At 39.9% G+C, this 14517-nt stretch overlaps 2 protein-coding genes across 2 annotated transcripts; both read left to right on the top strand.

Annotated features, from left to right (window-relative positions):
• Positions 1-3653: 3653 nt before the first annotated feature.
• Positions 3654-6524, top strand: LOC308699784 (zona pellucida sperm-binding protein 4-like). The gene is made up of 8 exons (XM_081380799.1): positions 3654-4525; positions 4605-4792; positions 4866-4963; positions 5032-5189; positions 5268-5460; positions 5525-5672; positions 5755-5827; positions 5910-6524. The coding sequence occupies exons 1-8, from the start codon at positions 3706-3708 to the stop codon at positions 5984-5986; spliced, it is 1755 nt and encodes a 584-aa protein (XP_081236925.1). The 5' UTR covers positions 3654-3705; the 3' UTR covers positions 5987-6524.
• Positions 6525-11088: 4564 nt separating this feature from the next.
• LOC308681470 (zona pellucida sperm-binding protein 4-like) lies at positions 11089-13980 on the top strand. Its single transcript, XM_081350404.1, has 8 exons — positions 11089-11903; positions 11983-12170; positions 12244-12341; positions 12410-12567; positions 12646-12838; positions 12929-13076; positions 13159-13231; positions 13317-13980. The coding sequence occupies exons 1-8, from the start codon at positions 11216-11218 to the stop codon at positions 13391-13393; spliced, it is 1623 nt and encodes a 540-aa protein (XP_081206530.1). The 5' UTR covers positions 11089-11215; the 3' UTR covers positions 13394-13980.
• Positions 13981-14517: the final 537 nt, after the last annotated feature.

Below are 14517 nucleotides of genomic sequence, written 5' to 3'. Positions count from 1 at the left end.
TTCATTTGAAACGCTCGCTCAACCAATATAAATGTCAGTGCGGACGAACATATTTTACTTTAGTTTTTAAGTTAGCGATTAAAAAGCCCCCAGCGGTGTCACACGTCAGCTAACCGGTGGTAAAATATTCTCACCGTCACATACCTAGTATATTTATATATAGATATAATAGGCCTACCTGATTTTGAACACAAGAGGGCAGTATAGCACTATGTTTGACTTTATTTATGTATTGTTTAGACTAAACAACCATTCTGGCAGTTTTTAAACTTAAAATTCATTCTTAAATTGAAAAAAAAGAATAAAATGTTTAGTTGTGATGTTTGTATACTTTTATATAGAAATAAATGGTATATAATTACATTTTTAGAAAATTTGAGGCTTTTAGTTTTTCCTTTTTGGACATTACTTTAATCCCTCGCCATAGCAAAACCGTTTGAGATATTTATTATCCGTTCACAATTTAGCATATTTAATGTATTTTCATCATGTTGAAAAAGTTTGGTGGGAATAAAATAAATAGTTTAAGAGGAGTGGCTAAAAATTCATAGGCTGATTTTGCAAAAAAATCCACATTCAGACCAAAATATCTGACTTCCTTTTGCTCTGAGCTAATGAATGTAAATTAGAAAGTTGTCCGGCTTGATGAGAACAATATAAAAACATTTTTTTTTTACTGTATTTAAAACTAACCCCCCCACTTTTGTCAAAAGCATGTTGAAAGTGACACACTTCCTGCTGCCAGTTGGTGGCGCTATAACTTTGACTCACAATAGTCACATCCATCTGATCGGCCTCTTACCACGAACACACTGCTGAAGTTTCATCAAGATCAGTTGATGTATGCAGAAGTTATAACACTTCGTGTCTCTCTTTTCTCGCCATAAATTCGTTTCCTCACCACGGCCAAACCGTTCAAGATATCAAAAATCCGTCCGCAATTTAGCATCCTCAATGTCTTTACTTCATGCTGACTGAGTTTGGAGGTGATTGAATGAATTCTCTAGGAGGAGTACATCACATTCCACAGCAAGCGTTTTCCAAACAACCCATAATAGCTGACTTCCTGTTGGGCTGGCGTGAAACTTGTCAGAGGGAAAGTTGTTCGGCCCGACGAAATCTATATGTGTACCGAGTTTCATATTATTTCATGCAAGCGTGTTTGATATATGGACCAAGTTTTCAGACCCTGTTCAAGAGGGCGCTGTTGAGCCCCCCTGCCACGCCCGTTTCTGAAACTTTTCACATGTCTACTGGCTAATAAGTGTTATGTGTCTGTCGAGTTTCATCCAATTTCAAGCATGTTAAGAGTCTCAAACGCATCCGAAAAGAATATTAAAACTTGATGCGTTGCCACGGCAACAGTATCTAAGATATCAATAATCCTTTCACAGGTCTACATCTGCCCTGTGTTTACATTATACACATAAAGTTTGAAGCAAATCGGGTCAAATTAAGAGGGTGACTTCAAAGCATTTTGAAAGTGACACACTTCCTGCTGCCAGTTGGTGGCGCTATAACTTTGACTCACAATAGTCACATCCATGTGATCGGCCTCTTACAACGAACACACTGCTGAAGTTTCATCAAGATCAGTTAATGTATGCAGAAGTTATAACACACTTCCTGTGTCCCATTATTCGCCATAAATTCGTTTCCTCGCCACGGCCAAACCGTTCGAGATATCAAAAATCCGTTCGCAAGAATTCATCCTCAATGTCTTGACTTTATTCTCACCGAGTTTGGTGGCGATCGGATGAAATCCCTAGGAGGAGTATTTCACATTCCATTGTATGCGTTTTCCAAACAACGTATAATAACCGACTTCCTGTTGGGCTTTTGTAAAACTTAGAGCACGAAAGTTGTTCGGCCCGATGAGATCTATATGTGTACTGATTTTCATATTATTACATGCAAGCGTGTTTGATTTATGGACCAAGTTTTCGGACCCCATTCCAGGGGGCGCTGTCGAGCCCCCCTGCCACGCACCAGTACCAGCTTCAGCCCGGCCCTGATGGCCGCAGATTCTGACGTGTGTGCAAAATTTCAAGAGTTTTTGAGCATGTTAAGGGCCCCAAAAGTGGCAAAAAGGCAAAAAAAAAATAATGAAGAAAAAAAAGAAAAAAAAAATAATAATCCTTACGGAAACAATAGGGCCTTCGCCCTTTCAGGGCTTGGGCCCTAAAAACACTTAAGTTGTTTGATTAGATTGTAAAATAGTCTGTAATTTGTTGTAGAAGTAATTGAGAATTTTGCTCTTTTTTTTTCTTTATTAAAATTCAATTATGCCCTTTTTTTACCAATTCCTAAATAATAACAACTCTAAACACACTTTTAACTAAATTCATCACTATTACAAATGACACTCATTTGCACTATTGTACGTTCCTTACAATGCATACATAAAGTACAATGAGTAATATCTGCCAGATAAATAAGAGTGAACACACAGGGCTGAAGTTATTTCTTTTTATTATTCACATAAAGTGCATTTTTCATGATTTGAGTTAGTCAGATGAATGTGAAAGTGCAGACAGGGCAGGTGAACACTATTATAATAAGGTTCAGATAGACGCAGGTTCAAAAGTACCACAGAAGCAGCAGCTGAAAGACATCGTACTACCTTGATGAAATTACTGGTCTGGATCGCTGTCAGTCATAAGGACTGACCATCTAATATGGCCCAGTGGTTTATCTAATGCTAATGAGGTCTAGAATACTGGTTCTCAACTGGTTTTGCTTCAGGACTATACACTTTTTTTACATCAGACGACCCAACACAGTGTGTGTTTACTGTCAAAAAAATAGTCCTTAGCATCAAACACTCATCTTGCTATGAACTGCATATGCTCAACAATACACAAAACGATTAACATATATTGCCTGAAGAAGACAATTCTCTTCAAAGCTTGAGGGGTTTCTAATTGTCTTTGAATTTCAATTGTTTCTCACCAGCCACATTATGGTTGTCACAAACCATTAAAAGTGAAAAGTGACAGTGGCCCTCCAGGACCGACGTTCCCCATACCTGCTTTAAATTGTTCATTTGGGCAGCTTTGAGCAGCTCTTGAGGTTCTTATCCAGTATGTGATATGAATTCCTTGCTGATATAGCTGTGTTTACCGACTTTGATGAGGCCGGCACTTATTCCTTTGCGCTGTCCATTTAGTGGGAAAACCTCTCTCTACTATTGCGTTGGTTGGTTGTTTATTTTCATAGCTAGAACATGACTGCTACACAAATAGATTTTGAATGCCAGTCACAATAAAAATTATAATACAAACATAACTGAAATGTGGGACAGTATGTCTTGCGGGACATGCCAATTTCGGGACTGTCACCCTATGTTAATTTTGACTTTTGTCATGAAAACTCCAGATGTTTTACAGAAAAAAAATCCAGAATACCCAAAACATCAAATATAATATTTAGCTAATGAAGGATAAAACAAAGAATAGCACACTATTCTGAATTCAGCTCAATATGTGCTTTTGTGTATGTTCAAAAAAGGTGGAAAGAACAAAAAAAAAAAAAAAACTTTAAGAAACCAATAGAATCACCCGGTTGCATAAACTCCCACTCATGCGAGTCCGGAGAATCATGACTGTTAATGAAGAGGGAGGGATTATCATTAATTAGCCAAAGTCTGTATTGTACAAAAAGACCAAAGGGCAGCACCTCAATAGTGTGACTAACTGTTAAACAATGGCAGGAAGTTGGTGTGTTCTTCTGTCTCTGGCACTTTGTGTTTGGTTCTGTGCTTTCTGTCATGCTGTTCCACAGTGGAGTAATCTGCCCCAGAGTCCTCAAACTCTGATGTTCCAGCAAACTGACCAGCGGTTTCAACAGCAAGCTAGTCAACAGTTTCCTCTGCCAGTTCAACAGAAAGCTAGTCAACAGTTTCCTCGGCCGGTTCAACAGCAAGCTAGTCAACAGTTTCCTCTGCCAGTTCAACAGCAAGCTAATCAACAGTTTCTTCGGCCGGTTCAACAGCAAGCTGGTCAACAGTTTCCTCAGTTAGTTCAACAGCAAGCTAATCAACAGTTTCCTCAGCAAGCTAATCAACAGTTTCATCAGTCAGTTCAACAGCAAGCTAATCAACAGTTTCCTCAGCAAGCTAGTCAACAGTTTCCTCAGTCAGTTCAACAACAAGCTAATCAACAGTTTCCTCAGTCAGTTCAACAACAAGCTAATCAACAGTTTCCTCAGTCAGTTCAACAACAAGCTAATCAACAGTTTCCTCAGTCAGTTCAACAGCAAGCTAGTCAACAGTTTCCTCAGTCAGTTCAACAGCAAACTGGTCAACAGTTTCCTCAGCAAGCTAGTCAGTTTCCTCAGCAAGCTAGTCAACAGTTTTCTCAGCAGTTTCAGCCTAAGCAGCCATTGGCACAGGCAGAGCCCCTTGACAAATGTGCTGTAGCTGATTATGAGCAGGTCCAATGTGGACCCCCTGGTATCAGTGGTGCTGAGTGTGCAGCTATCAACTGCTGCTTTAACGGACAGCAGTGTTACTATGGGAAGGCAGGTAAGAGTGTTGATCCAATGCAAAGGTGTTCATGTTAAACTGATCTTCAGCAATAACCTGCTCTTGTAACTCGTTCCAGTGACTGTTCAGTGTATAAGAGATGGTCAGTTTGTGGTAGTGGTGGCTAGAGATGTTACACTGCCTCGATTGAGCCTGGATTCAGTTCGGCTCCAGGATGGAAGTGACCCATCTTGCAGTCCTGTGGGATCCACACCTTTCTTTGTTATATACCAGTTCCCTGTCACTGCATGTGGCACGAGCATGATGGTGAGTAGCTGCTTGTGCTTTTCTTTTGCATGGCTTAGAATGGACTGAATGCCAACAGTGTTACTATTTGCAGGAGGACAGTGGATATGTGGTGTATGAAAACAGAATGATCTCCTCGTATGAAGTTGGTATCGGACCACTTGGTTCCATCACAAGGGACAGCCATTTTGAGTAGGTGACGTATGCTTTATCATAAATATTAATCATTGACACATGCTACATGCTCATGGTTTGTCCAGGCTTCTCTTCCAGTGTAGGTACTCTGGTACTTCAGTGGAAGCTCTGGTTGTGGAGGTCAACACTGTTCCTCCACCTCCACCAGTAGCTGCTCCTGGACCCCTCAGGGTGGAGCTTAGACTAGCAAATGGTCAATGTGTCACTAAAGGCTGTGCAGAAGGTAAGTGTTTGGCCCAAGTATGCCTAAAGCCTCAAATTCCAGGTTGCATCAGTTTCTAGTTAAACACTGTATCCTCAGGGGATGAGGCGTACACCTCCTACTACAGTGACACTGATTATCCAGTTACGAAAGTCCTGCGAGAACCCGTGTATGTTGAGGTGCGCATTTTGGAGAGGACCGACCCCAACATTGTCCTGATGCTGGGACATTGCTGGGCAACACAAACCCCCAATCCACTCAGTCTACCCCAATGGGACCTTCTGGTTGATGGGTGAGTAAGGCCAGTCTTTATCCATATACTGTAAGTCATTTCTGACTGCCTCTTTGCCTTTCAGATGCCCTTACCAGGATGATCGTTACCTGACCACATTGGTTCCAGTGGCTGGATCTTCTGGTCTTCAGTTTCCCACCCACTACAAGCGCTTTGTTGTGAAGATGTTCACATTTGTAGATTCAGCATCGCTGGCTCCTCTGCAGGAAACCGTATGCTCTGCAGCCGTACCTCAAGCCTTAATATTGGTGCTTTATAGTGAATTCTATGGTTTAACCCTTTCCCCTCTGTTAGATCTTCATCCACTGTAGTACAGCGGTGTGCCATCCCTCTTTTGGCTCCTGTGAGCAAAGCTGCACTAGGAAAAGTGAGTGCTTGCTGTAAATTGACTTCAGGAACTGAATTTATTTTTTTTTAAATGCCCCTTACGCTTCTACCACTTTTTACAGGAAGAGACACACACGTCAAGACCATCTCTAGTGGGCAAACTGTGGTGTCTAGTGGAGAAGTCATCCTGGTCAAGTGACTTTAGTTTAATAAACTTCATGAAACTCAACATTAGTTTCTCTTTGGTGTTTTCTGACTGGAGTTTGTTTCATAACTGTTCTCAGTTTGAGTTGTAGGGCAGCACTACTAAACCCTTTTCTTTTGTGCATTGAGGTTATAGGCTTGAACTAAATGGGCCACGCTTCTGCCCAATCAATTCAACTTAACTATTTGCCAAGCTCTAGTTGCTAACTTGGGGCCCCTGTTCATGTTTTACATGGTATCAAATTAAGGGTTGTGTAACTTCTGTTTGTCTTTACATTTGACTTTATGGCTGGACACAACTGCACATTGATACTCAGGCATGCCCAAGGCCCTTTAAGGTCACTTGTTGGCTTTTTATTTTTCAAGATAGTCCCAGTAATGTTGAAGTAGACTGCTTATTAAGCATTAATCCCTTAACGGTTACATCCCACTTAGGTTGCTGTCCAAGGCTTTTTTTTTTTTTACACCTGGTACGAAGCATTTTTGTAAATCCAATCACAAGTGGACTGATACATGCATAAAGGGTTTAATATAAATCTTTAGCTTTATTTTGATTACTTCCAGAGGTAGTAAAACACATTTTAGGCAGATTGCTTTCATAACGTAGATGCTCATGTGTTTTGAACATCTACAAAACACGGCCTATTCTACTGCCTACTGACCTAATAATAAACATAGGAAGTGTGCTAGCAGACATGATTTAAACTCTGTCGGCTGAAGACCTAAGTTTGGTTTGAAAACAAATGTACCAAGTGTAACACAGGCCAGCTAGTAGTTGCTAAAACTTCACTTTCCTGAACTCAAGAGGCGCTCTAGCGACTGATGCTAGAGACTGCAGTCTTTAGCCTCCTTGCTCGAGTGCATAACTCCCACGCCGGAGACCCGCACAGAAGAGGATGAATAGGACCTGGATGAGGGGTTACATGAGTTTCTCACCATTCCTGATTTTTAACATGCATTGTGTTCGGTGTGGTATTGCGACTGTCAGAGCAGAAATGAAAGCTGCTGCTCTCTGTATGTTTTTTTTCAGAAACGTCACAATAGCAAAACGTCGACCCTCCCCTTGAAGAAATTAGGACAGAAGTGAACAAAGGAGACCAATTAAAACAGGTGTAAACAGGAATGTCTAATTGTGATCCAATCTACCAAAATTAATACCATCTTAACACCGAACAGTGCTGGAGAGCTTTACATATGTGGCCATGCAAGAACTGCCCTCATGAGTTCTTGAAGAGTGTGCACTTTCACATGACCAGTTATTTGGTCTTGAAGTCCCCCTGTAGTCAATTTTATCCCTTAAAACTCATCTTTGATCAATAAAATGACATGTTTAAACTTTTTTTTTTCGCTTAAAGTTCTTCATGCCTTAAAATTGCTTAAATGTAACTCTCCACCGTTGCCTCATTTAGTATTTGTGGTTCTATGAATATGCAAAAATTAGCCCTGCCTCAAATTACTCACACCAGTTCAGAGATCCACTCGTTGATGTGTTTTAACAGTTTAGAGAAATAATGCTTTTGAGTGCTTTCATTGTGAAATCTGTTATTTGTATTTGTCCCAATGGAGACAAAGGTGATGGCAGCAGGTAAAATAGTTCCATAACATGTTTAGGTGAAGAGAAAAACTTTGGATGGAGACCATCCTCCTCTGACAAGACAATAAATGTGTATTTCAATAAATTTGGGCTATATTATCGCCTTATAATTTCAGGGCTAGCCTGCACCCTGCAACATAAAATGATAGGCTATATTGAAGGATCTTATGGTGCCTGCAGGATATTAAAAGCCTTTATTATAAAAATTACTGTATTTTATAATGAAAAATTTAAGAATAGAGAAGCTATGGCTGAGACAGGCTTACAATATTATAGTAACATTACCCTTATGAAAAGAAAATAATTTTGAATGTCGGTAACCAAACCTTTGATGCGCCCCATTGACTTCCATAGTATTTTTTTTTTTATTCTACCATGGAAGTCAATGGGAAATTAACTGTCTTAAAATATCTTTTTTTCTGAATTACATTTTTTTAAGTGAACTATTCCTTTAAAGTTACAGCTATTTTAAGAAGCCATGGACACAATGAGAAAAAAACAAAACAAAAAAACACTTAAGTTGTTTGATTAGATTGTAAAATAGGCTGTAATTTGTTGTAGAAGTAATTGAGAATTTTGCTCTTCTTTCTTTCTTTATTAAAATTCAATTCAAATTAGAATTAAAATTCTATGTTCTAATTAATTCACTCAATTTAATTATGCCTTTTTTTAACAATTCCTAAATAATAACAACTCTAAACACACTTTTTACTAAATTCATCACTATTACAAATGACACTCATTTGCACTATTGTACGTTCCTTACAATGCATACATAAAGTACAATGAGTAATATCTGCCAGATAAATAAGAGTGAACACACAGGGCTGAAGTTATTTCTTTTTATTATTCACATAAAGTGCATTTTTCATGATTTGAGTTAGTCAGATGAATGTGAAAGTGCAGACAGGGCAAGTGAACACTATTATAATAAGGTTCAGATAGACGCAGGTTCAAAAGTACCACAGAAGCAGCAGCTGAAAGACATCGTACTACCTTGATGAAATTACTGGTCTGGATCGCTGTCAGTCATAAGGACTGACCATCTAATATGGCCCAGTGGTTTATCTAATGCTAATGAGGTCTAGAATACTGGTTCTCAACTGGTTTTGCTTCAGGACTATACACTTATTTTACATCAGACGACCAAACACAGTGTGTGTTTACTGTCAAAATAATAGTCCTTAGCATCAAACACTCATCTTGCTATGAACTGCATATGCTCAACAATACACAAAACGATCAATATATTTTCCTGAAGAAGACAATTCTCTTCAAAGCTTGAGGGGTTTGTAATTGTCTTTGAATTTCAATTGTTTCTCACCAGCCACATTATGGTTGTCACAAACCATTAAAAGTGAAAAGTGACAGTGGCCCTCCAGGACCGACGTTCCCAGTGCCGGCCCGAGCCTTTTGGGGGCCCTAAGCAGAATTAGATTTGGGGGCCCCCTCCAAACACGCGGAGTCACCTGTGCTTGACGATTATTGACACAATGTTACTCTATAATGCAGTGCCGCTGCTAGCCATTTTGGTGCCCTAAGCATAATTCCTTTATGATGCCCCCCACCCCGACCCCAAGAAAAAAAAAGTTTGTTTTTGCCAGTTTAACTTTTTTATTACCAAACATAAAACTCAATACCAATAACACAATAGCAGCATCACAGCATAAAACTTAAGAACACTAAAAAGAGAAAGTAAAATCTTCACAGCTTTACTGACTTTGTAAACATATATAGAATAGCCAACACACACTACACATTTGAAAGTGCAAACTTTTCTTCAGTAAACAGAATAGCAAAATAAAAAAATTCTCAAAATAATCCAGACATGTTTTTCCCAAATTCAATGTCACTTTGAATAAATTACATTTATTAGACAAAATATTCAAACAAAGAATCTCATACTGGAAAAAATTATAAACATTTAAAACTGAAAGCATGGCAGGCAGCCAAGGAGTTCTCCCCCTTTATTCCTTATGTATCAACTATTTGATAAAATTTAATCTAATATAATATAAAAGCAAAATAGAATGAGGTGCAATAATGCACACAATTAAAGAGTAGCCTACTGTTTGCTTTATATCATTCATAATGACATTTTATATTTTTTATATATTTAACAGGAATTGTTAGCCTACCATGTGCACTGCACTGACTGCTAATGTTAACTGTTACTGAGAAAGTATTAACCACCGTCACGTCAAAATAAACCATAAACTACTGCTCAATATCTAAAGAAAGATAGTAAAGAAAGTAACAGCTAGCTGGCGTCAGTTAGGCTATTTGTATTGCTTAATACAAATATGTATTGCTTTGTATTAGGTAATGTTTAACAGTAAAATCTCAATTTAGCTTGCACCGAAGTTATAAGTTATAATAACAGTTTGCTAACATTAACGTCAGCAAGTTCGAGGCGCGTTACGATTAGCAGCAGCACAGCACATTTCCCATATAAGAATGATTAAACATGGACTTACCTGCAAGTGATGTACGGGCATCATCTCGCAGTTTCTATTTATTATTTCTTTTCTCAGATCCTAACTCCTGCTGTCTTTTAGGGGCCATTTCCAAAAAAGTTGCCTACTGTCTGTCTGTCAAACTTCGTCCGCGCGAGCGCGATCCCGAACGCGTCCTTCGCAAAGGCACCCGCGCGAACAACCGGCACGGACCATCCAACGCGGGGGGGCGGTACTTTCTAGACTAGAGCAATTAAATTATCTTGTTCCCCCTTTTTTGTTACATATACATGGCTAAAATGTGCCTAATAATATTTCTATTGACTAATGAAATAATATCGGCATTATAATTTTTTTTTTTCATTAGGCTATTTTTGGTGCCCTCTCAGCACTTGGTGCCCTACGCACAGCGCGTGATGCGCGTGGTGGGAGCGGCGGCGCTGGACGTTCCCCATACCTGCTTTAAATCGTTAATTTGGGGAAATTTGGGCAGCTTTGAGCAGCTCTTGAGGTTCTTATCCAGTATGTGATATGAATTCCTTGCTGATATAGCTGTGTTTACCAACTTTGATGAGGCCGGCACTTATTCCTTTGCGCTGTCCATTTAGTGGGAAAACCTCTCTCTACTATTGCGTTGGTTGGTTGTTTATTTTCATAGCTAGAACATGACTGCTACACAAATAGATTTTGAATGCCAGTCACAATAAAAATTATAATACAAACATAACTGAAATGTGGGACAGTATGTCTTGCGGGACATGCCAATTTCGGGACTGTCACCCTATGTTAATTGTTGTTGTGTAAACATATCATGAATATACAGGACTTTTGTCATGAAAACTCCAAGATGTTTTACAGAAAAAACAATCCAGAATAGCCAAAACATCAAATATAATATTCAGCTAATGAAGGATAAAACAAAGAATAGCACACTATTCTGAATTCAGCTCAATATGTGCTTTTGTGTATGTTCAAAAAAGGTGAAAAAAAAAAAAAAAAAAAAAAACTTTAAGAAACCAATAGAATCACCCGGTTGCATAAACTCCCACTCATGCGAGTCTGGAGAATCATGACTGTTAATGAAGAGGGAGGGATTATCATTAATTAGCCAAAGTCTGTATTGTACAAAAAGACCATAGGGCAGCACCTCAATAGTGTGACTAACTGTTAAACAATGGCAGGAAGTTGGTGTGTTCTTCAGTCTCTGGCACTTTGTGTTTGGTTCTGTGCTTTCTGTCATGCTGTTCCACAGTGGAGTAATCTGCCCCAGAGTCCTCAAACTCTGATGTTCCAGCAAACTGACCAGCGGTTTCAACAGCAAGCTAGTCAACAGTTTCCTCTGCCAGTTCAACAGCAAGCTAGTCAACATTTTCCTCAGTCAGTTCAACAGCAAGCTAATCAACAGTTTCCTCGGCCGGTTCAACAGCAAGCTAGTCAACAGTTTCCTCAGTCAGTTCAACAGCAAGCTAGTCAACCGTTTCCTCGGCCAGTTCAACAGCAAGCTAGTCAACAGTTTCCTCAGTTAGTTCAACAGCAAGCTAATCAACAGTTTCCTCAGCAAGCTAATCAACAGTTTCTTCGGCCGGTTCAACAGCAAGCTAGTCAACAGTTTCCTCAGTCAGTTCAACAGCAAACTGGTCAACAGTTTCCTCAGCAAGCTAGTCAGTTTCCTCAGCAAGCTAGTCAACAGTTTTCTCAGCAGTTTCAGCCTAAGCAGCCATTGGCACAGGCAGAGCCCCTTGACAAATGTGCTGTAGCTGATTATGAGCAGGTCCAATGTGGACCCCCTGGTATCAGTGGTGCTGAGTGTGCAGCTATCAACTGCTGCTTTAACGGACAGCAGTGTTACTATGGGAAGGCAGGTAAGAGTGTTGATCCAATGCAAAGGTGTTCATGTTGAACTGATCTTCAGCAATAACCTGCTCTTGTAACTCGTTCCAGTGACTGTCCAGTGTATAAGAGATGGTCAGTTTGTGGTAGTGGTGGCTAGGGATGTTACGCTGCCTCGATTGAGCCTGGATTCAGTTCGGCTCCAGGATGGAAGTGACCCATCTTGCAGTCCTGTGGGATCCACACCTTTCTTTGTTATATACCAGTTCCCTGTCACTGCATGTGGCACGAGCATGATGGTGAGTAGCTGCTTGTGCTTTTCTTTTGCATGGCTTAGAATGGACTGGATGCCAACAGTGTTACTATTTGCAGGAGGACAGTGGATATGTGGTGTATGAAAACAGAATGATCTCCTCATATGAAGTTGGTATCGGACCACTTGGTTCCATCACAAGGGACAGCCATTTTGAGTAGGTGACGTATGCTTTATCATAAATGTTAATCATTGACACATGCTACATGCTCATGGTTTGTCCAGGCTTCTCTTCCAGTGTAGGTACTCTGGTACTTCAGTGGAAGCTCTGGTTGTGGAGGTCAACACTGTTCCTCCACCTCCACCAGTAGCTGCTCCTGGACCCCTCAGGGTGGAGCTTAGACTAGCAAATGGTCAATGTGTCACTAAAGGCTGTGCAGAAGGTAAGTGTTTGGCCCAAGTATGCCTAAAGCCTCAAATTCCAGGTTGCATCAGTTTCTAGTTAAACACTGTATCCTCAGGGGATGAGGCGTACACCTCCTACTACAGTGACGCTGATTATCCAGTTACGAAAGTCCTGCGAGAACCCGTGTATGTTGAGGTGCGCATTTTGGAGAGGACCGACCCCAACATTGTCCTGATGCTGGGACATTGCTGGGCAACACAAACCCCCAATCCACTCAGTCTACCCCAATGGGACCTTCTGGTTGATGGGTGAGTAAGGCCAGTCTTTATCCATGTGCTGTAAGGCCAGTCTTTATCCATATACTGTAAGTCATTTCTGACTGCCTCTTTGCCTTTCAGATGCCCTTACCAGGATGATCGTTACCTGACCACATTGGTTCCAGTGGCTGGATCTTCTGGTCTTCAGTTTCCCACCCACTACAAGCGCTTTGTTGTGAAGATGTTCACATTTGTAGATTCAGCATCGCTGGCTCCTCTGCAGGAAACCGTATGCTCTGCAGCCTTACCTCAAGCCTTAATATTGGTGCTTTATAGTGAATTCTATGGTTTAACCCTTTCCCCTCTGTTAGATCTTCATCCACTGTAGTACAGCGGTGTGCCATCCCTCTTTTGGCTCCTGTGAGCAAAGCTGCACTAGGAAAAGTGAGTGCTTGCTGTAAACTGACTTCAGGAACTGAATTTATTTTTGTTTTTATAATGCCCCTTACGCTTCTACCACTTTTTACAGGAAGAGACACACACGTCAAGACCATCTCTAGTGGGCAAACCGTGGTGTCTAGTGGAGAAGTCATCCTGGTCAAGTGACTTTAGTTTATTAAACTTCATGAAACTCAACATTAGTTTCTCTTTGGTGTTTTCTGACTGGAGTTTGTTTCATAACTGTTCTCAGTTTGAGTTGTAGGGCAGCACTACTAAACCCTTTTCTTTTGTGCATTGAGGTTATAGGCTTGAACTAAATGGGCCACGCTTCTGCCCAATCAATTCAACTTAACTATTTGCCAAGCTCTAGTTGCTAACTTGGGGCCCCTGTTCATGTTTTACATGGTATCAAATTAAGGGTTGTGTAACTTCTGTTTGTCTTTACATTTGACTTTATGGCTGGACACAACTGCACATTGATACTCAGGCATGCCCAAGGCCCTTTAAGGTCACTTGTTGGCTTTTTTTTTTTTTTTCAGGATAGTCCCAGTAATGTTGAAGTAGACTGCTTATTAAGCATTAATCCCTTAACGGTTACATCCCACTTAGGTTGCTGTCCAAGGCCTTTTTTTTTTTTTTTTTTTACACCTGGTACTAAGCATTTTTGTAAATCCAATCACAAGTGGACTGATACATGCATAAAGGGTTTAATATAAATCTTTAGCTTTATTTTGATTACTTCCAGAGGTAGTAAAACACATTTTAGGCAGATTGCTTTCATAACGTAGATGCTCATGTGTTTTGAACATCTACAAAACACGGCCTATTCTACTGCCTACTGACCTAATAATAAACATTATAGGAAGTGCGCTAGCAGACATGATTTAAACTCTGTCGGCTGAAGACCTAAGTTTGGTGTGAAGACAAATGTACCAAGTGTAACACACAGAGGTGGGTAGAGTACCCAAAAACTGTACTCAAGTACAAGTACTTATAGAAACATTTACTCAAAGTAAAAGTAATAATCTTAATAGTTACTTGAGTAAGAGTAAAAGTATCCAATGAAAAAACTACTCAAGTAGCGAGTAACTTACTTCGGATTATATATATGAAGACTTCAGATGCAAAAGCTTCTGAGTGCCATCTGAAACTTTCTTCTAAAACAAGCATTTTTATAAAGCTTGTATATTTAAGTACAGTAATTTCACTTTAATGACAATTAATAGGTACTTTTCATTGCCTTTTAAGTGAAATAACTGAACAAATGTACAAGCTTGATAAAAATGCTC

This window comes from Scardinius erythrophthalmus, assembly GCF_964197995.2.
Source record: "Scardinius erythrophthalmus genome assembly, chromosome: 1".
In the NCBI taxonomy this organism is placed as follows: Eukaryota; Metazoa; Chordata; class Actinopteri; order Cypriniformes; family Leuciscidae; genus Scardinius; species Scardinius erythrophthalmus.
The sequence above is the reverse complement of the archived record's forward strand: the minus strand, read 5'-3'. Positions and strand labels throughout refer to the sequence as shown.